Source organism: Megascapheus bottae, chromosome 18, assembly GCF_031878675.1.
Source record: "Megascapheus bottae isolate mThoBot1 chromosome 18, mThoBot2.hap1, whole genome shotgun sequence".
Taxonomy (NCBI): Eukaryota; Metazoa; Chordata; class Mammalia; order Rodentia; family Geomyidae; genus Megascapheus; species Megascapheus bottae.
Genome location: NC_143526.1, coordinates 23763626 through 23785892, shown reverse-complemented (window position 1 = coordinate 23785892; position 22267 = coordinate 23763626). Strand labels below are relative to the sequence as shown.

The 22267-nt window shown below is 37.8% G+C and overlaps 1 protein-coding gene across 1 annotated transcript in view; it reads right to left on the bottom strand.

Moving 5' to 3' along the window:
- Positions 1-22267, bottom strand: part of Hao1 (hydroxyacid oxidase 1) — a 44437-nt gene that overhangs the window by 3166 nt on the left and 19004 nt on the right. Inside the window, exons 3-5 of the mRNA XM_090352015.1 lie at positions 19449-19704; positions 14960-15135; positions 6100-6191 (exon numbers count right to left, since the gene is read on the bottom strand). Coding sequence (XP_090208141.1) covers positions 6100-6191; positions 14960-15135; positions 19449-19704 — 524 coding nt within the window. The remainder of the gene's footprint in view (positions 1-6099; positions 6192-14959; positions 15136-19448; positions 19705-22267) is intronic.

Below are 22267 nucleotides of genomic sequence, written 5' to 3'. Positions count from 1 at the left end.
TGATCTGGAATTAAGTAGCTCATTTTTTTCCAACATTTGTTTTTCTTTCTGTTCTAAAATTTTAGTCTAGCACTTTGAACAAGTATATTGTTATTAATTATTATTATCTTTAATAAGTAGTTGTACAAAGAAATTTCAATTCAATAAATCAGTTTACAAGCACAGGGAATCTTGGTCAGTGTTACCCTTTCATCATCATTCTCGATCTTTTCCAACCTCTAAGCTTTTCTTTTATGAAAATAAAGTATCTTCTTGATATTGATTATTGTTACCATTTTGCTTATTAATAGCAAATCAATGGCTGAAATTCACATAAAGAGTGTTATATAAAAAATGCAACTTAACTCGTTAGGAAAAATGTAGTCTGTCTTTGTTTTTCCTGTCTACTATGCTTTTCATACAGATATACATTAGAAATTTTTCTATGAAACATGTTCCTTTTTCTTAAAGGAACATGATCACAAGTAACCTGAAATTTCTTGGCTTGAGTTGCAATGAGGATGGGCTTAGCAAATACAGGATCCACACAGAGTAACCTCTTTTATTCTTTCAAGTATCTCTAAATTCATTTTCTTCAACTTCTGTTTCTCACACTAGAAGAAATGGAATAAACTTGCCCAGTCCTTCACTTTAACCTTGTCTATATGCCATATTTTGGTCAATAACGTGCAGATGTGTCAAAGGGACAAGGCTGAGCAACACTTTCATGCAGCCTTATTTTTTGTACTCTACTTACTCTCATACCTTTGTCATGTGTCGTGTAGTGAACATCCCCCAAGGCCATGTTGCTCTCACTAGTTGGACCCCAGAGCAACTATTTAGGAAGCAGAGCTATCCCAGGTTAACATCTGGAACTGAAGCATGCAGCCCATACAGATAGCAGACCTCAAGCCTGGATCAGCAGACCTCTGTTAGTACAAAGTTGCAAGGGAATAAGTATCCACTTACAATCACTGATTTGGAACCTTTCATTTTACAGCGTCATGTGGCAATATCTAGCCTATGAAACTGTTTTCTTGTTATAAATCTTCATGTTTCAGAATTGAAACCCTTCCTGTAGATAACAAAAATCTATAGACATGACCCTCATTCATCTCCAAATGTTTAAATCTAAAATGAAATCCAGACTCCATTTAAGCTGCATGCTGTGGAACTATCATACCCTTAACTGCACTTTTTCCAGAAATAATTGTGTTGAAATCACTCAAAGGCTTTCCTACTTCTCCCTTAAAATGTTAGTGGCTAAACTTAAATAGGGTTTTATGTAAAAGGCTAAAAACCAAACACAGCTACAGATTTGGGGGAAGGAAAAGCAACACTTGGCAGGTGGCCTCTAAATGTCTGGCAGGTAATGCCATTTTCCCCTTTTCTTTTTGGCTTTTCTGCCTTGCCAATCATGCTTTGGATCCATTTACATATGTCCCCTTCCTTATACATTCAGGCAAGTTACATCAACATATCAATGCTACAATTTCCAAGTGATGATGCAAGCCATAATTAAGCATATTTCCCCCATTTGAAACCAGAACCAAAGAAAAATATTAGCTAGCTCCAGTTCAATATGCATTTTCAAAGTCACACAAATCAAGTCTGTTTGGGCTATTCCCAGTGCTGAACCTGGCCTCAAAATAAACGAATAAGAATACTGGAAAAAAAAGAATACTGAAAAAGTGAATCTTGGGTTATAAAATGGAGCATGCCTTTGTAGTTCATTTGTCCATGGATAAGGAAGTTCCTTTCAGTGTCGAGTGTTTCTAGCCTTTCTTTTTTGTTCTGCAATTGAACCTTTATAAAAACATATATTACATAAACAATTTTGATCAGGGCAGATTCAGCAAATAAATACAGGTACACAATCCGCTCTGTTAAAGCTTGGTTGTACTTGTTATATTTTTCTTATGCTTCACATCCATCCCCTTAATTATTTTCTTCCTTTATGAAATTTTAGATACAGGGCCTTAAACAATCCAAACCAAAGCACAGTTGAATAGAATCAAAATCAAGCATAAACTAGAGTTTCTTTTGTTAAGAGCCAAGGAGACCAGTATGTATAAATCCACTTCTGATTCTATAAATCCACTTCTGATTCTCTACCCCACCCATCCATCACTCTTGTGAGCTTGTTCCTAAACACTCTTTGACAATCACTGGCCCACAGAGATTTAGCTCACTGTTGACAAATGCAAATTTCACCACAGTGATTTCCCCCTCTATCTTCATTTTCTAGAAGGATTGTGGCACCCTGGTATGAGCAGAAGTTGGAGGAGTGGAAACTGGCCATGCGACTTGCTTTGACCAATAGAATGTAGAAGTTAATAGTAAGTCATTTGAAGCCTTCTTCTCAGGAGACCTGGGATGACTCTCTAGGAAATCTGCCTTCTTGCGAGAACAAGTCCATTTAACATGCTACAAGAAAGGAAATACTGTGTGAGCCGTCTCTGCTGAGACCTTCTGTTACCAGCTTGACCTAGGGGATCTAGTAGCTGACCACAGGCTCTTCCGTGTATGAACCACAGTATACAAAATAGAGCTCAGCTTATCTCACCAACCCACGAAACTGTGAAAATAATAAGTCGATATTGTTTTTAGTCAGTGGGTTTCAGGATGGGTTGTTACACAGGAAAAGCTAACTGATACATCAAGTATTCTCAATATGGAGCTACCTAGACCTTTTTTTACTTTAGGTTTGTTTATTTACTTTATTGGGCCAGAACTGGAGATACCAGTCAGAGCCTTGCATATATTAGACAAATGTTCAACCACTGAACCTCAACCAGAACGCTTTCTGAAAGAAAAAAAAAAGAATACTGATAAGCCTGATGAAACATACTTAGGCATTCAACTTGACTCTCAGCTGCTTATGAAAATAGTTTACAGTGGAAAAGAACATTGTAAGTCTGTTTAGTAAGCAACAAAATAAAATGCAAAACTGGTAGTGAGGGTGGGTATTAGTATTGGGATCCGAACTCTTCACAGAACCTGTGATTATATCCCAGTTTAAGAAGCAATGTTGCTGTGAATTTGAATTTTGCTCTATCACATCTTATTACTGAAGCCCAACTCAGGTCACAGTACTGCCATAAGAGATGAGATGAACTTACATTTGTGCATGTACTTATTCTCTTGTAGTGGTGGTGGTGGTGGTTTGAACTCCTTTTGGATATAGTTGAGGCTTGGCAGTAATTTTCAGAATAATGGGTTAAGAAGATCTGAAGTGAAATTACTCCAGATTGGAGAACACCTTGATTTGTTTTAAAAAATGAATAGATCATATAGCCCCATCATTGCATTTTATTTTTTGCAATCAACACAACACTAGGAAGACATAGGAATAAAAGTCTAAGCCATCTTCTGTGTATTCTCTCACCCCTTTAGGAAGACCAAGGGTAAGACATGCAAGTCCAGTGCTCCCATTTCAGTGCCCCTCCCATGAAATCACATTGCCCCTAGGATCTGACTTATGATGTAACCAGACCTGAAGACAGTGAGACCTTCTGTGTATTTCATGAAAAATTTTAGACCCCAGCCCCCTTCAAGTCTTTGCTCACCTCAAAACCCACACATCGAGGAGGAAAAAAAAAATCCCCATTTGCCATACACTGAGTACTTTCTCACATTTCTCTCATCATCATGGGCCTTAAATTTTCTCTAAAGTATGAGGCAAAACTCAAACAAGTATCTCCCTCCATGTACATAGGGGAGGGTTATTGTTTTTTTAAAAAACGGTCTCTAAGACCGCAACTCAAAAAGCCCTTTTAGGTAAGTTTCCATAGGCACTCAGCTAGAAGGAAAGAAACCACACCAGTTAGATATTTTCCCCTTAAAAATCTAGTTAGATTTGATTTCATGAGATTTATACTTTATTTTTAGAAAACAAACTTAATTTGGCCTGCACACTAAGTCTATGTCCTCATACACAAGTGAGGCATAAATCTGGGGAAAAGCCTTGAGCTGTAACCAGTTTCTCCGCCCTGCTCAAAAAAAAGGCTTCACTTTCCACATCTTTTTTACCTGGAGGCAACATTTAATATCATCTAAAATGCCATGCCTCAAAAAGCAAAGCTGAGAGAGAGAGAGAGAGGGCTGACAACTTCCAGTTCTCTGATTTTAAATCTTTGGCAGGATAAATCTTACCATGTATAGACTTGGTTGGCTATGACCACTAGTGTTTCAGAAAAAAAAAAATCCTCACAGCCATACATGCACTCAATATTCCCCTGCAGACATTTATTCTACCATAAGACTCTCACGGATGTCCTATGGATTTTGCCATATTAATCAGCAAGTTTACTGCGGTTGTATTTGACTACTGCCTGGCTCTTCTACTGTTACTGAGCACAACATTCAATTTCCTGTTGTTTGAAGAAGTGCAACAGGTTATTTCAATGACAGACAACAGAACAATAATTATGACAGAATGGTACTGATAAAGAGGACAGTGTACATGACAATCCAGCTCAGAAAAAGGCTACAGTCAGAAAACTTTCAGATACAGTTAGTAAACTTATCTATACCTATATATTAAGTTTTGTTATATGATACAAAGTTACTTTTCCAATGGCAGATGAAATTATAAACCATCATAGCTGAAAGACAGTAAAGAAATCATCTGATTGGTGTCTCACTTCAAAAGAAAAGGAAATGAATATATGGAACTAGTTGATTCTCTCATTCTTCTCTCAGCTCAGGCTTCTCTTTTCTCTGCCATGGTGTATGGTCATCAAAGACCCTTAATAGTTCCATGTCAAGCCAGAACCCTCTGCAGTATACATTCTGTTGTATTCCTAGTAATTCACAATATTCATCCAGGCAGATGATTTGTCAGGAGTCCACCACTCTTATTGGAGAGTTCAAACACCAGCACATGTCATCCCTCCCCATAACACATGTAGGTTCATGACCGTTAAAACCAGGAACCTACCAAGGGACAGGGCAAAAATGCAAAGGAGTTGCCATGTGACTGCTCCCTCCACGGAAATCCCAGCCAAGTCCTCACCAGGAGGCAGCATGGCAGGAAATCATTGCAGTGCCGTGCACCTTCAATGTCTTGCTACTGTTTCCAGATCAGAGATGGATGGAATCCACTTCCTGCTGTGTGGGTCCATAAGACTGACTGCTTGATGAGTTTGTATTGGTTTCTTTGGCTCTGAGTCCTCTTGGGACTGACTGCTCTCTGTTATACCTCTCAGCACTTGGTAGACGGGTTTAAAGCGTGTGTCTAGATTTGTCTGGACCAGTATTAAAAGCGTAAGTTTCTACTGGTATCTCTCAGGTAACTTTAAAACATCCTGATGCCTGTGAACCATCTACAGGGTTAAGATCTGAACTGTGGCCTGTGTGTGATGATTTCCTTCAAGTACTTCAGAGAGCACAAATATTCTCCTGATGCTGGGGGGCCGGTGGCTCATACTTATAATCTCATTTACTCAGAAAGCTGAGATCCCAAGAATATGATTCAAGGCTTAGCCTGGGCAGGAATGTCTGAGACTCTTATCTTTAATTAGCCACCAGAAAACGGGAAGTGGTGGTGTGGCTCAAAGTGGTGGAGCACTGGCCTTAAGTGACACAATTCAGGCACTGTGCTTAGGCCCTTAGTTCAAGGCAAATAAGTGACCCACCTCCCCCCCAAAAAAATCACCTGAGAAACCAGTCAACTCAACCTGAGTTGCTTATTTTCAGCTAGCTTCCTCTCAGCTAAGATGGAGGACTTCTATTGCCTTTCATTTCTCAGTACCTTCTGTGTACTTTTTACTACATCCCCTTCTTTGCATTCTTGCAGCTTGATGTTTTCCTTAATATCCCAATTTATATGATACCTACTGATACACCTGTAATTAAATACGTAATCCATGCCTACGATTGTCTCATTACTCGACAAGACTTCTTTTATAACTGGACAAATAAGTACATTAGGCTAGTTTTAAAAACTTAGTATCTACTCATATGGTTCTTCCCCACTTAAAGAGCTCACACATTCACACCATAGTTCACCTTTGGTGATTGCACAAAACCACACAGAGGAGAGCCAAAAGTAAAGCCAGTCAGTTTCCCAGGCAATGGAAATTCCCAGGAGAAATCTCAGCACATGCAGAAACTCACCGTAGCTGGCACCCCATCGAGCTGTCGAGCCCCATGATTGGACACCAAGATGCCATCCACACCATGTTTAACTGCCTCCCTGGCATCATCACCTGGAAAAGGCAAAACCCCATCCTATAGAAACAGCAACATAACAAGAGTCTCAGATGCTGAGGATTCAGTCTGCCAGTAGAAATGTGAGCCCTCTCTCACTCACACATGCCTTCATTTATTATTATTATTATTATTATTATTATTATTATTATTATTATATTTCATTGTAGGGGGTGATGTATACAGGCGTTCCAGTTACATTGGTAAAGTTGTGGATACTGATCCCCCCTCTCATGTTTTTGTCCCACTTTCCCTCCCCCACCCCCTCCCAACATCTGCCCTTCCCTATTTCAAATAAGCAAATAAAAGGATATACAATACACTGGCTAACAAAGTTAGATACAATAAGGGGAAAAAAGAGAAAAGAAATAACTTTACATAGTACATTAAGAACAATAATTACAAAGATAAACCTTTTGTTTCCATATCCTAGAGTTCATTTTGTTCAGTCTCATTCTATATGGCCATATGTACATAGCTTTTGAGCCATTGTGATCCTCTGTTTGGAGAATCCTAGATGTCACAGATGCCTTCTAAGTAATAATAATTTAGAAACAAAAATATGTATTTGTTTGTTTGAAATAGGGAAGGGAAGGGGGAAATAAGATGACTGGGAGGAGTGGAGGGAGGGAATTGGGGACAAAAACATGAGAAAGGGTATCAATGTTCGAGAAATAATGCATGTATTACTTGAAGAATGCAATTGAACTGTAACCCCTCTATAAATTATCATGACAATAAAAAAAATCTATCCAGGGACTGGATCAGAATGAAAGGATCTGTATTCATTTTGTTCTCTGCAAAAGTTAATATTTATTTATTTATTCTTTTTTATTGTAATTAATAGAAGGGTTACAGTTATATTCACCAGACAGAAGACACATCACCTCACACACATTGATACACCTTCTCATGTTCTCATCCCCATTTCCCTCCCCCCTTCCCTCATCTTGTTTTTCCCCTTCCCTTTCCTATTTCAAATAAACAAATAAACTTATATACAATATACCAGATAACAGGGATAGATACTGGAACAATATGAGAATCACCAAGGGACAACAAAAGGCATGAGAAATAACATGGTACATTAAGAACAACAATCACACATTATGTAGCTCTTGTTTCCATATAAAAGTTCATATTTATATCAGTGGAATTGTGTAATGGAATTATCCCTAGATAGTAAATGTTCATTCTGTTAGAAACTCGCTATGCAAGAGTATCCTCGTGCTAAGCATTTTTAATTAATTAAACTATACCAATTTTATCATTTAGCATAATTTGTACTTTACAATTTAGGTAGTATAAAATAATATAAAAGTGGAAAATGCATAGAGTCTAATAGGTAGTGACTAGACACTATGTAGAAAATGAAATATTCAACATGGGGACAGGAATGAGAGGGTAAGGGGGAGACAGAGAGGGAAGGAGTGACAGGTTCCTGTGTAACTGTATCCCCTCTTTATGTCATGTCTACTATACAATAAAATATATTTTAAAATGATCTTTAAAGCAAAGTGATATAAGTCACTTTGTTTTACATACCATTTTACTATTGTTAAATACTATTGTACTACCATAACTATTGTAAATATTATTGTATTCCCCCCTCTCTCTTTCTCTCTCTTTCCTTAGACAGGGAGACTATGGGAGTACATCTATAATTCAAAAGTGGAGTCCTTCCCAGAAAGTGTATTTGCTGAGCCCAGACTCCCTGCTCCTCTGGAGCTGTAAGAAAATAGATTCTTATGCCAGCTACTATGTCTATGGTATCTTGTGATGGTGACCTGAGCTGATGACTGCTATTGTCATCATTATCTTTTTTTATTCGAGTCTACTTTTAAGGAATGCTATGAGAATCTCTTAATGAATTGCTAGCATGTGCTAACTATATACGATTCCTGGCTTTCAATGTTTGGATTTATAATTTTTCAGTTTCACCATGGCATAAAAACAATATGAATTCAGTTGAAACTGTGCTTCACATTTTAAATTTGGATCTTTTCCTGGGTTAGCCATACACAGTACGGTACTCCATCATTCCTCTGGGCAGAGGCAAGGGAGCTGTCACTCGTAGCCAGCCACAGGAACACAAGGGGAAATAACCAATATTCTGCAATGTACTGTGTTGGCAGTGTTTTTTGGATGCAGGTATTCAATAAATTACAGAAGATATATAAGGCTTCATGTTAGACAATTTTGCCCAACCATAGGCAAATGCCAGTATTCTGAGCACATTTACTATGGTGTGAATCAGAACATGACCACATAAGTTGAAGAATAGCTTTAGTTTGCACGTCATATGTTTGTTCACAAGCCTATATTATGTTGTTTTGTTGTTTGTTTTACACGCGGGTAATATCCTGTATTCATTTTAAAATTAAATGTGAACTATTTCAATAAGACTAATTTTGGTTGTTTTAAGACAAACATGCATTACTCCTATGAAATCTTTGCAACTTCTGAGATATTAGTGGAAAAGGGGCTCTATTTTCAAACTTTGAAGATAACTTTCTCCCTATCCATTCGTTACTTCATCCTTTACATTTTATTGTTACTTGATATTTAAGACTATATATGCTTCTACACAGCTTTGTTTTACCAGAATTCTAATTGCTTTCCTTTTTTTCTTTTTCTTTCTGTTAGCCATTTATGGGGAGACTTTGATATAGTTTCAAATTCTTTAAAGCTTCCATTCCATCCACCCAACCACTTATCTTATATTTTCCTCTGGAGGCAACCACAAGAAACTACCTTCTTGCTTTATTTTGCTGTCATTATTCTCTGGCATATTATCTATCTTCATTCTGTGGGGCCATTCTCATTCTCTCTGGGTTGACTGTGTTGGAATTTGATGGGTATACTAATTCTACTTAGCTTACATAATACACTTCTAGCATGTTCTTTTGCAATTTCTTAAAAAGGAGACCATGAGGATAAACACATGACTTATCTTGCCCTTGAATAATTAGATCAGGTAGATCAGGTGAATAATTAGATCTAGGTTGAGATATTATGCTACTATCTTCTAGAATCCACTGCTGATCTGAACACTTGTTTCTTGGCTGACTAGCATTCTTTTTTTAAGAGAGTTTAGATTTTACTTATTTATTTTTATATTTTTAAGTACTAAAGGGTTCCAACTTAATATATGAGTTTATGAGTTCAATGCGTCCTGATAGTCAAATGTACACACATGAAAATAGAAGCAGGTAACTAAAAGGGTTGAGTGGGATTGAGACAGGTAGGAGAATAAAACTGATCAATATGTATTGGAACTTGATTTTTAAGAGAAATACAATTGATTACAGGGCTAGAGTCAATATCTGGCTGCTAGAACAAGAAATAGAAGTAAACAAATAGAGAGTTTGGAAATAGAAACTCAGAGCTGAGAGACAGTGGCTCAGACCTGTAATCCTAGCTACTCAAGAGGCTGAGATCTGAGGATCATAGCTGAAGCCAGATAGGGAAGAACAGTCCCTGAGACCTTTATCTCAAATTATCCCTCAAAATCCTGAAGTGGTACTATGGGTCAAATGAGTAGAGTGGTAGCCTTTTGCAAAACCTCTCAAGGATAGTGCCCAGCCCCTGAATTAAAGTCGCAGGCCACACACACACACACACACACACACACACACACACACACACACACACACACACTCACCTTAAGATGATAAAAAAAAAATACTAGTTGTCATGGTATGCTGTTGTAGTTCCAGCTACTCAGTGAACTGAGGCAGAAAGATGGCCTGTGGTCAAAAGTTTCCAGGCCAGACTGGAGAATTAGCATTCTTTTATAATTAAACTGTTTAATTGTTCTTTTGTTTACATGTTCTTTAATTGTCCTTTGTATGCATTTCATCAAGATTTTGTTAAGTTGTGATTTGTTTTCTCCGTCTATGAACTTACATCATCTTTCAGAAGTTTTCCATTTCTAATTATTTTTTCCTATCTCCTTCTTATGTTTTTCTTTCTGAAATCCCTGTCAGTTGAATATTTGACATGTTGAAGTGATCACCATATCTCTTCTCAGATGCCCAGTCATTTAATTGTTTTTTTTGTCTAATTGTTGCCATTGCTGTTTTACATTTGGAGAAATATCACTGTTGATTCAACTATTCAGTCATTTCATTTTTATTTCCAGAGCTTTCTGAAAGTTCTTTTCATCGGCTATATTCCTAATTTTTCTGAATCCATCATTTTGTTATTTAAAATTGTTTTCCTATTCTATTTCTATCCTTTAAGATCAGTTTTTCTATAGATTCTTCTTGATTCCTTATATTTTAGTGAGTTTAATACCCTTTATGATGGTGAATTTTCCATTTATATTTAGGAAAGAGTGACTTAGGGACTCCTAAGATTCATAGGCTGTTTTGAATAGCCATTTCATACACAACAAGTCTTTTCCTTGAATAACAATTTCTTCTTGGAGCACCAAGTGTGGAAAAAAAGTAAGAAACATCAACTAAGGAGCTATTGAATCATGACAAATACCTTGTCATATCCTAAGTGCCAGCCTCTCATATATTGAAACAGACATTTGTTGGGTTCTTTAGAAAAAGATGCATTTTTTTCTTCTTAAGAGGCAAATGTCAGGCTACCCACTGTTGGGTAAGGAGAGGAGGTAAGAACCATCTCTGGCAAGTATAGCAGTTTCAAAAAACAGATACCCTATGAATTCCTTAGCTTCCAGCCTCTAATTCCCCATCTTTGTCAATTTACAAATTATAATACTAGAGACTTTCATGTGTGTCATTTTGTTATACTTCTTTCAGCCTCTTCTGTGGATCATGAGGTGTACTTTTTTGACTTTTCTTTATACAATCATGTTTCCTTACAATTTGTTTCTTTCATAAGTTAATTGAAACCTCTCTATGACTATGGCTGTTCCTCTTCCTTTTCTCTCCTGTCTTTGGCATAGACAGATAAATAGATGGATAGATAGATAGATGATAGATAGATAGATGTATTTTAATTTCAATTTCAGAGAGGTATGGTTAAATAAACATCCAATCTATGATTGAAACAAGAGCTCAACACACTGTAATCTAAAACATCCTTACAAAATATTTCCCAAAGGCATGACACCAATGTGTTGTTTTGCAGTGGAATTATCTGTGATGATATGAATGTTCTCTATCTGGGTGATTCCATACAGTATCCACGTGCCACATATAGCATCTAAGAAACTGAGAAGTGACAGAATGACCTCAGAACTAAAACCATGCCTTCATTTGATTTAACTTAAATAGTCTTAAGTGACTAATACATACCACATTGGGTAGCTCAACTTTAATATTTGTACAATCTTACAATATGTCAATAAAATGATGGATATATCTAGGTGTAGCCATTAAAGAAATTTAGCAGATACAAATATTTCTTCTGAAATTGTGTTTTTTGCTCTGTGTGTAATGTATCAAACATCAAGACAACTTTAAAAATGTCTTCAAAACCAAAATATGTGAGTAATGCTATTTATAAACATGATAAGAAAGCATGTATGTAGTCTTCCAATTTATATTCAGTTGCCAATGAGCAAGGAACTGCAAACTATATTTTGAGAAATCAAATATCACTCATGAAGAGACCCTGTGCAGTAAAAAGGAATTAGCTATTGAAGCTAAGTCCATCTCCTGGATTTCAGGTCCACAGTTGCTGTCCACTTTCTGTGTCAATGGCAAGTTCTTTAACGTCTTTGTGCATCTTGTCCTAAAGTACCGAATGAGGGGGACAATCTATATCAACTTGGTTTGTAGACTGAATTTACTGAAAGTTTAGAAAGCACCTGATACATGCTGAACACTAAGATATATTTAAAGACTTATTTTTTTTCTTTTCCAGTCCTGGGGCTTGAGCTCAGGGCCTGAGTACTATCCTTGGGCTTTCTCAAGGCTAGAAGTCTACCACTTGAGCCACAGCAGTACTTCTCAGGTCTTTATGCATGCTAGGCAAGCACTCTTCCACTAGGCCGAACTCTCGGCCTCTATTTTTTTTTAATTTCATGTGACCATGCAGGAAATAAACACCAAGAAGATGAGTAAGAATAAAAGAAAGGAGAAAAGTTCTTTGTGGGATGCTTTATGCACATTTATTTGAGTTTTCCTTCAAAACAGTAGATTTGTCCCATCAGGATGGTTAGTAAGGGTTTTCCATTTGAGCATATTGCTACTTAGAGACATTGCTGTTTTTTCATTATTTCATTGTTCTCTAATCTATACTGGAAATATAAGGAAAATGGTTTACTAAGAATATAGGATACTGGGGCCGAGAGTTTGACCTAGTGGTAGAGGGCTTACCTAGAATGCACAAACCTGTGGCTCAAGTGATAGAGCTTTACCCTTGAGAAAGCCCAAGGACAGTGCTCAAGGCCCAAGATTGGCAAAAATAAAGAATATAGGATATAAATGTGTAAAAAACAAAGATAGTAAGAATAATTTAAGATCAGATATAAATTCCTTTCATTAGCTGATTATAAAATCTGTCTTCAATTTTATGTTTCTTATCATTTGCTTTGTTTTGTATTTATTTGTTTTTCATTACAGGGTTAGGGCTTATGTGGTACAACAGAAGCATGAAAGTCTGTAAGTTCAATATCACAGAAGCCAGTAAACATCTACATAAATATATATTATTTTATACAGAATCATTTTGACTTCATGAAAGTATCACATTTTTCTGACAGGGGAAAATCATGAATTTTTGATATTTTCATGAATCTCCTAAGAATGTTCATTTGAATTTAATATTTGTTCATTTCCTATTAATGATGTTGACACTTTGAGAAAAAGAATAGTAAATAAGTAAAAGCTCTGTCAGCTATTTTATGATATTTCCGTGTGTAGTGTAAAATACCAAGTAAAAATCACATGTCTCAAGATTTATCCCTAAGCCCTTGAAGGTTTTAGCACAGAACTCCGTACTGATTTACATGAGGTTAGTAAGAAAATCCTAGATACATGGGACCATTTTTTAATAAAATCTAGACTAGTGAATGAACATTTTTAAGAGGGAGAGAGAAAGAGAGGAAAGGAGGTAGGAAAGGGAGATAAGAAGTGAGAAAGGAAGGCTGGAATAGAAATAGGGGGAGCGGGAGTAAGAGAAAAATAAGAGAGGAAGGAAGGAAGGAAGGAAGGAAGGAAGGAAAGAAGGAAGGAAGGAAGGAAGAGAAAAATGAAAGTTAGTTCTAAAAATGAGTATGTTTTGACTTATAAAAAGCCACTCGTTTGCTAGGATGCATTTTGGTGAAGCAGATGTTTGGAGATATCTGAAGTAGATGTTTGGGATTTTGTTGTAGTTCTCTAAGGGTAGAATTTAACCGCAGAAAGAGATTACATCTTAAATTCCAATTAGTATTCCTTAGGATCCAATCCCTAAGATGGCAGTGAGGATAGGATGTTTCCTCTAGCTCTTTCCAGTTCCTGAAAATATAGTCTACCCTTTTCTGATAAAAGGAAAATGAAAGACATGGATGACTTGAAGTCCACTCTTGTGACTTCTGGAAGACCTGTGAGATGGTGAGAACTGCATTTCCCAGAACTGACCCTACAGCCCATCCCCCATATCCAGATGAGGCATATGTGTTGCTTGATGTAGTTGTTGTCATAGAGATGAGGTTTATTTGTTAAATAGATGAAATAAATAGTTACAGAAAAGCCAGAGAATGTAAACTTCACAGGCGTAAATAAATCATTTCCTTTCAAATGCCAAATTGCCCCATTCTCTTTATCTTGTTTTTAAGCTCTCTTTACTTACACAGACATTCATAGTTTTTGCTGAGGATTTTACCCAAGTAACATTTCAGTCATTTATTATGTGTAAAACAAGGCAAAAGCAGGTGGCAATGAGCTAGATAACCCAGGTAGATTAGAAGAAAAGAGAGAAGACAGTGGTGGAAGTAGCAGTATTAAAAACAAAAGATCACAGACCATGAAGTTGTAGATGCCACAGTTATTTTCAATATCAAAGATAATAGTAAATCTAACTTAAGAGAATTTCATCATAACCTAGATGGCAAAGCTGAGAAATGTGTTAAATTGGGAACCCCAAGTAGAAAAGCTGGTTGAAGTGATACGACTTCATCTTTTTACATTTGCCTCCTATTTAACTGAGACAATTTAGGGATTAGAATACAATTTCATTATTCCTTTTTCTTAATCCACTTCTCCTGGGGCATCTCTGTGGTTAATTATATTAATCTTCTGTTTTGAGTATAGAGACCATTTTGCTAGGTCAACTCACAATCTCTTGTAGAACATTTCCTAAATATTGTTTAAAACTTCAACAACATTGGATTCTCTACAGAGGTGAAGTGGGCTTTGCCACACTCAGCAACTAGTGCTAGCCACTGGTACTTGGAGAAAGCACAAAAGATCGTGAAAAGGGCTCTTCAGACAAGTCTTATTGCCATCCACCTGACTTTTCCATGACTAAGGACAGTTGTTGCAGTTTTCAGGAAAACCAAGGAACTCATGATGCTCTATCCAGATTTTGTCAAATCCTATAGCCCAGTAACAATTGCAAATAAGGCAATGACAACAAATAAGTTCCTACTTAGTGAGAATCCAGCTCTATTTCCACATGTTACTTACTAGTTCTTACTAGAAGACTTTTACTCACTGACACTGTAGAAAGAATGAGTTGTAATGCCTTTCTGGATTTGCACAGCCATTTTTTTTCCTGATTGTTTTCTCATTACAAAAAATTATTGGCATACCTACAAAGGTTCATGAAATAGGTATGAAATCAAGTAGAGAAATAAACAAACCTCTCAAAATACCCTTTGCCACAATGGGTAGTGATGTAAGTCCTCTGAGCCATTTAACATCATCCCAGCTGATAGATGGGTCTATTGCTTTCGCTACATATGCAGCAAGTCCACTGTTATCTCCAAAATTTTCCGTGGGAGAAAAGGACAAATCATTGGCTTCAAAATTTTTCATCCTGAAAGAAGAGATATAAAATTGGGAAAATCCTCCAAATTCGAGATACCTTACTGTGACCAATTCGATGAAAGAAAGGGGATGGGAGAGGGTTATCGATAACATTACTGTGATTGATTGATTTGGTGGGAAGGATTAAAGGAGGAAAGAAATGACCCATTGCAGATAACTTGGCTCTTTTTACAGGTTTGTTACGTGCATGCTTTCCATGTTTTGATGTAGGACTCTGTGACAGTCTAGTGGTCCTTGGCCACCTTAAGTTTATTTTCCACTGTGCATTTACATGAAAAAAATCAGCTTTGAGGGGAAATAATGTAGCCAGGTTCACAGTGTCCTGTTTAATCCAGTTTATTAATAAAGATAATAGATTTGATGCTATTTCCATCTAGCAGTGCACAGTAATCTTAATGGAAAAAACTTTACATCCCCATATTTTCACATTCTTTAAAAAGAAAAGCTACTAGGAAGTTGATTCTTTATGTTACTATTTTATATAGGGGGGAAATTACCAATAGTACTAAAGGAGATGTCTTAAGAATCCAATTAATAGTAACCTTTGGGTCTCTTGACTTGATTTCTAATTATATTTGCTTAGATCAGCATCATTTGTCTATGGCACTTGAAATACCCTGGAAATCTTTCAGTTACCTTGGAGACTTTTCTAGAGGATGTTAGTACTACAGATATATGTGTTGATATTCTTGTCTGCTTATCCTGTTGACTCTGTGACCCATCCTGTTATTGTGATGGTGAGAATAGGTGTGGGAGATACGAAATGTCTTCCAGAAGACCAATTGTCCAGCCTGTCTTTCCAGAAGGAGGAGGAGGAGGAGGAGGAGGAGGAGGAGGAGGAGGAGGAGGAGGAGGAGGAGGAGGAGGAGGCGGAGGAGGAGGAGGGGGAGGAGGAGGAGGAGGAAAGGAACAAGAGGAAGAGGAAGAGGAAGAAGAGGAAGAAGAAGAAGAAGAAGAAGAAGAAGAAGAAGAAGAAGAAGAAGAAGAAGAAGAAGAAGAAGAAGAAGAAGAAGAAGAAGGGGGAGGAGGAGGAGGAGGAGAAAGACGAGGATGAAGACGAGGAGGATGATGAGAAGGAGGAGGACGAGGAGAAAAAGAAGAAAACTTCTCTATTGATTATGCTCTGCAAGGTATACAACCACCCCTTGCCCCCCATTCCAAACAAGCTTCAGTGTTTCAGCAGGGGTGGGGTGAAAGGGTGAAATGGATAGGAAAAAACAGAAACATGAATAAAATTATATAAATAACTGTTGTTATTCTTGGATGGTGAAATGCAGATCAACACTTGAATGAATGTTGCCTTACAGAAATCTCAGTGCACAATGAAGCCTTGTTATTACTCTCAAACTTTGTTCAAAGCCAGAAGCCAAGAAAATGTTTTCAGATATCTTGACAGAGACCCACGATGGAGTGTTTTACCAATGGCTCCAAGAGAAACCACCATAAATGCTATTTTTATTCAGATTATGACATGTATATTTAAAAAACACTTAAGGCAGCTTCTGATAAGCAAAATATTTTGTTTTTTATGGAAGGAAATGGGCAGCATCAAAACAATAACATGATTATTTAGGGCTTCATTTTCTTAAACCAATTTGCTAAAGACAAGAAACAGGATTTTTTTTTCTTTGTAAGGTTATTATGGTGCCTTGAATAGCCCTTAGTACACCTTCTATTGATCTAATAAAGAAATTACTTTATCTTTTAGTGAATTAGCATTGAAAAAATAATATCAACTACTAATAAAGTTAAATATTATGATAAATCCAACAGAAACACCAATATTCATGAGTATTATGAAATAATAGGTATTATTATTACAACACCTATCAATGAAAGATGTCTTATGAATCATGATTCACCTTGATCTTTATCAATCATCAGAAATTACTTTCTTCTCTTGAACTTGTCTTGTGCAACATGGAAGTGACAAATCTTAACCAGGGTAAGAGAACCATCTCCCTTGGGGCAGGGAATGAAACAAAAGGCCCCCGAGTCAAAGCTTCAAGAACCAGGGAGTAAACTGACTTTATTCCTTACTGCTTTCAGAACACAGAATTCTCCCTCACTTCCTACTTTTAAAACCCTCCATGCTGTTTATCACATATATGTGTTTGACCAAACGAAGATTGCCAAACCAGTGAACTCTTGCTGTTTCCTAGATGCCAACAGCTTGGATTCTCCCTTTCTACCCTAGGCAGAGGAAGTAGCAAGGGATGAAGGGAGCCAGGATTTACCAACTCACTCTCTTTTGGATTTCCTGCCTCTCTAGCCTGCCAAACCTCACTTCTGAAAAGCCAGGCTTTTCCTTCTATGGGGCAGGTCAGCTGCAGAAAGAAACTGATTTCACATCAGACTGTAATGGATAAGCTCTTTGGAGGTTGATGGGGCCTCAAGAAGAAATCTTGATCTTCCATCAGTGTGTTTTGCCTTCAAAAGCTGACCAGTAGGTACTGGCCTGCCCGGCAGTCCATCTGAACTATGTTAGTAGATGCTGCAGGGTTTGGGTGCACCCTGCTGTGGGGTATTTCCTTTGTCCCCCGCAACCTGAATGTGTTGCTCATTATTTGATCATCTTCAGAGAGGAGCTGTGACAAGCTAGGAGCCACAGCCATTTCTGTGTACACAGGCAGCTGAAAAGGGCCTTTGTTTCTTGTCCGGCCCTTCTCGTCATCTGGGCAGAAGCCCAATAGCAAAGGAAAAGGGAAAGGAAAATCCACTTTCCCACTCCTCACTGAATGGCTTCAGCCCTAAAGGAGCAAGAAGAGTGGGCCAGAATTAACAACTGTGTCATCTCCTCCTTCTAATTCTGGACCTTTTCACAACATGCTGCTACCAGGAGCAAGAAAATGTTTCTTTTTCACTCAAGGCTGGTGCTCTACCACTTGAGCCACAGCTCCACTTCTGGCTCTTTTGTTTTTCATTGAAGATAAGTCTCCTCGATGTTTCTGACTAAGTTGACTTTGAACCTTGATAATCAGATCAATTTATATCAGGTTCGTGGCATACAAGTAGATACAGATACACCCCAGCACCCCAATTAAGTAACAACTTGAATGGTACTTAAATAAGATGAATGTGTGATTGTTTTCCCAGTCTTGGAGCTTGAACTCAGGTTTTGGGAACTGTCTTAATTTCTTTTCCTCAAGGTTAGCACTCCACCAGTTGAGCCAAAGTGCCACTTCTGGCTTGTTCTGTTTATGTGATACTCAGGAATCCAAACCCAGGGCTTCATTCATACTAGGCAAGCACTCTACCACTAAGCTACATTCTCAGCTACAACTTGTGAATTGTGATAGCTAAGACATAATCCATCCTGACTATCAAACACATAAAATTCCCTGTTTCATAGAATCTTTTTGTCATTACCTGGAAAGCTGATTTTGTTTTGGACCTGTTAGAATTAGTGTCTTTAAGAAGGATGAACAGAATAAGCCATCATGCAGCTTTTTTTTTTTGCCAGTCCTGGGCCTTGAACTCAGGGCCTAAGCACTGTCCCTTGGGCTTTCTCAAGGCTAGCACTCTACCTCTTGATCCACAGCACCATTTCTGTTTTATTTTTTTTTCTGTGTTTGTGGTACAGAGGAATCAATCTAGGTCTTTGTGCATGCTAAGCAAGCACTCTACCACTAGGCCAAACTCCTGGCCCCCATTCAGCTTTTTAATTTTCAGGCTTTTAGCTTTCTAGCACTTGGATAAGCAGAATTATAATTTGAGCATATGCAGAATGAGCAGTGGCCACTACGATATGAAGTCTAGATTACTCCACACAAACATGGCCATTGACACTGGACGTTAAAGCTGGCATTGGTAGTCATATCTGTAATCCTAGCTAGTCAGAATCTGAGGATTGTAGTCTGAAACCAGTCTCAAAAGCAAAGTGCATGCAATTCTATCATGAATTCACTAGTATGAATGTGTGGCTCAAATAGTAGAAGGCCAATTGTGATCAGGAAAATCAAGTGAGAACAAGAGAACCTGAGTTCAAGTCCCCTTATTGGCATTAAATGAAGTAAATAAAAGACCTTTCTCAAGTATTAAGTAGTTTTGTATCCATTTTATAGCTTAGACCTGTGGCACCTACAGAGTTGTTTTGCCAGAAGTTGTATGACTAGTAAAGTCACTATTTCTCAAACCCAAAGCCTCTCCTTCCTTTTCACTAATGCTTTGAGACTAGTGACTTTGCAGAGATCTAATTCCCCAGGACAACTGCTTGTGAAACTAGAGAATGTTTCTGGAGTTGGTTCATGAAATTAGAGATAATTCACAAAGCAGCTCAGCAACTTGTGTGCTCATAGTTACCTGAGGTGAGGTGGCAGCTTGAACCTGTTCCTCACATCATCAAAGCGGTTACCTAGGTAAGGGGTGTCCACAGTCACAAATATGGCCTTGTATCCCATCTTCTCAGCTCGCTTCACTAGCTGTGCAGTGACCTCACGGTCTTTGTAGATATACAGTTGTAACCAGCGAAGTGCCTTGGGTCCAGCCTCGGCTACTTCTTCAATTGAGGACGTAGCCCATGAACTCAGCATCATGCCAGTTCCCATGGTCTGACAGGCTGCAAAAGAAAAGATACGATCAAGGCATGCCCGATCATCAACCCCTTCAAAGTCTTCAAGTTGTAGGTCAAGGTCCTCTGAAAGGTGCTAGCATGGCATGTAGAGAAGGACAAGAGATAAACCACAGCTCTCTAGAACTTGGAGTATGTAACTCCAAGTGTTTGGGCTGAAGTGCTCACCTTGTATTAACTGGTGTTAAGCACATTTGTCTACTTGGCACTTATCAGGTGATGAGGAAAATCAAGTGAGATTTATATAGCTACACTGAAAGGTAAAAAAAAAAATCTTCCCTGCTCCTCCAATGTCAGCCACATCTCTTGGAGGGCTGTGAAAACAGATTGCTGCATTCCCACATACATTTTCTATCTCACACAGGTCCAAAATGGAGCCTTTTTAGCTTTGAGAATGATGCCACCACTAGTGATACTGGATTATATTTTGATAACTAAATAGGAGAAGCAACAGCTGATTGGTAGCACTGACATGATGGACACATGTAGGTTGTTGTAATGTTACTCTTCCTTTGACTTTGGATGTGTTTTCATCCATGTCCAGGTCACTCGTGACGTTCAAATGATGTGAGCCGGAGATCACTGGGTCTGAGGCAGACAAACTTATACTGTCACCCCAAGGGTTCCTTTGAGAGTTTCCACCATGATCTCTCATAACTTGCAAAATATTATACAATAGAAAGTCAACATTTTACGGAGTCCTGACACATCTGGATCATTGTCTGATTTTCATCCAGTTTAGAAATGTGGAAATAGCATCAGAGCCTAAGGACTGTTTTAGATCAGAATTCCTAACCAACATCAATTTAGCTCAAAGAAATTACATCCTGGAAAGGATGTGACCTAACGAAAGCTACGCAGAGTGGGGCAGCAAAGCGGAATTAAAATCCCAACATGTCTGACCACTCATCCAGCACAATGCTTATGCTAGACTTCTCAGATACCCACAGACTCTCTAGTACCAAGCAGAAACAAATATACTTCCTTAAATATTTTAGCCTACTTCCAAAGAGTAGGCTGGCCCAGGGCCTGAGGGATATTACCACAGCAACCATTCTGGAAAGGCATGGGATCTTGGAATCCAGTGGGAAGGCTTGCCACCACTTGGTGCACAGGGACTTTTCAAAGTTAGCCAGCAGAGCAGACCACTAAGACAGGACATCTTTTTGGAGTTAACATAAAAAGTATCATGTAGGCTTTAAATCTCTGTCAATAGGGAATTAGGAATCTGCAAATAAGATTTTCTTAACTTTAATAGAAATGCCTGCAGTCATTCAGCAGAGATTGTTTGGACACCACCAAACAATGAGAAGATAAGAGCTACACCACTGGAACCACTGTATAAAGTGTCAACCTTCACAAACATTTTATCCTAATCACTTTGGCATGAATTTACAAAGAGAAATACAGTCACCTGTTTTCTAAATTACCTGTTCAGATAAAGGGCTCCTAGAATTGTTGCTCCTCCATGTTTCTATGCCAGTGATTAATTAATTCATAAGGGACTAAAATTTGGAATCAGAGTCTCCCCAGATTCCAAATTTGTTTTCAGTTGTGGGGTCTCAAGAAATATTGTAGTCTCGTAAAGTTATTTCAGTAGAGTCTTGCACGGAATACAAGGAATATTGTCTGTGGTCGTGTAGTAACGAATGAGGCAAAGCTATTACTCTTCAGATAAACAGAGAAGAAAATTCATGCTTCCTATAATGGATGTCTAAACCTATTTTTTCCCTGTTTTGCAGTGGTAGAGATCAAATTTAGGACAGTGTTTTACCACTAACCTCTAACCTCAGTTCAAGAATAGACATTGAGTCAATGCTCTAGCTTTATTGATACTTAAAAGAACATATTGTACAATTATTTCAAAATGACAGTAATGCCATTAATGTCATTTCTATAAAGAAAGTACGTAGAAAACACACACATACACACACACACACACACACACACACACACACACACACACACACACACACTGTATGAAAGAGAACACTGGAAAGATCATAGACACCGAAGCATCAAAGATAAAGCTTCACCTATACCCTAACAGGCAAGACTGGAAAAGACTGGAGTCTCAGAATTGGTCTGCAGCCTTCCCACCAATGAGGCACACTCCATCATAATGGCTGTAGACACAGCTAACCTATCTGCTTCATAGCATCACTACATGGTCATATCTTGGAACAAACTATGTAAATATATTCTGTGTAAATGCAGAAACCTTGCAACTATAAAGGGTTGGATGCAAGAATGCCTAAAAAGATTTTGTGAAAAAAGAAGTACAAGAGAGCTTTTTAAGTTTTGTCATCATTTTGCCAAAGATTTGGATGTACTACAATCACCAATCTCTTCTTTAGTCAGCTTCCCTTTATAAGACTTCTTTGTGTTTTATATGTACTAATTTCCTTACACATTTTAAACTAATAATAAGTATGTGAATTTTCCCATTCTTCCTTCTAACTTCTGGTAACTTCCTACTTTCTCTATGAGATTATATTTAGATTTCATAAATGAGATCACACAGTATTAGTTTTTATGTGCCTGGACCTTA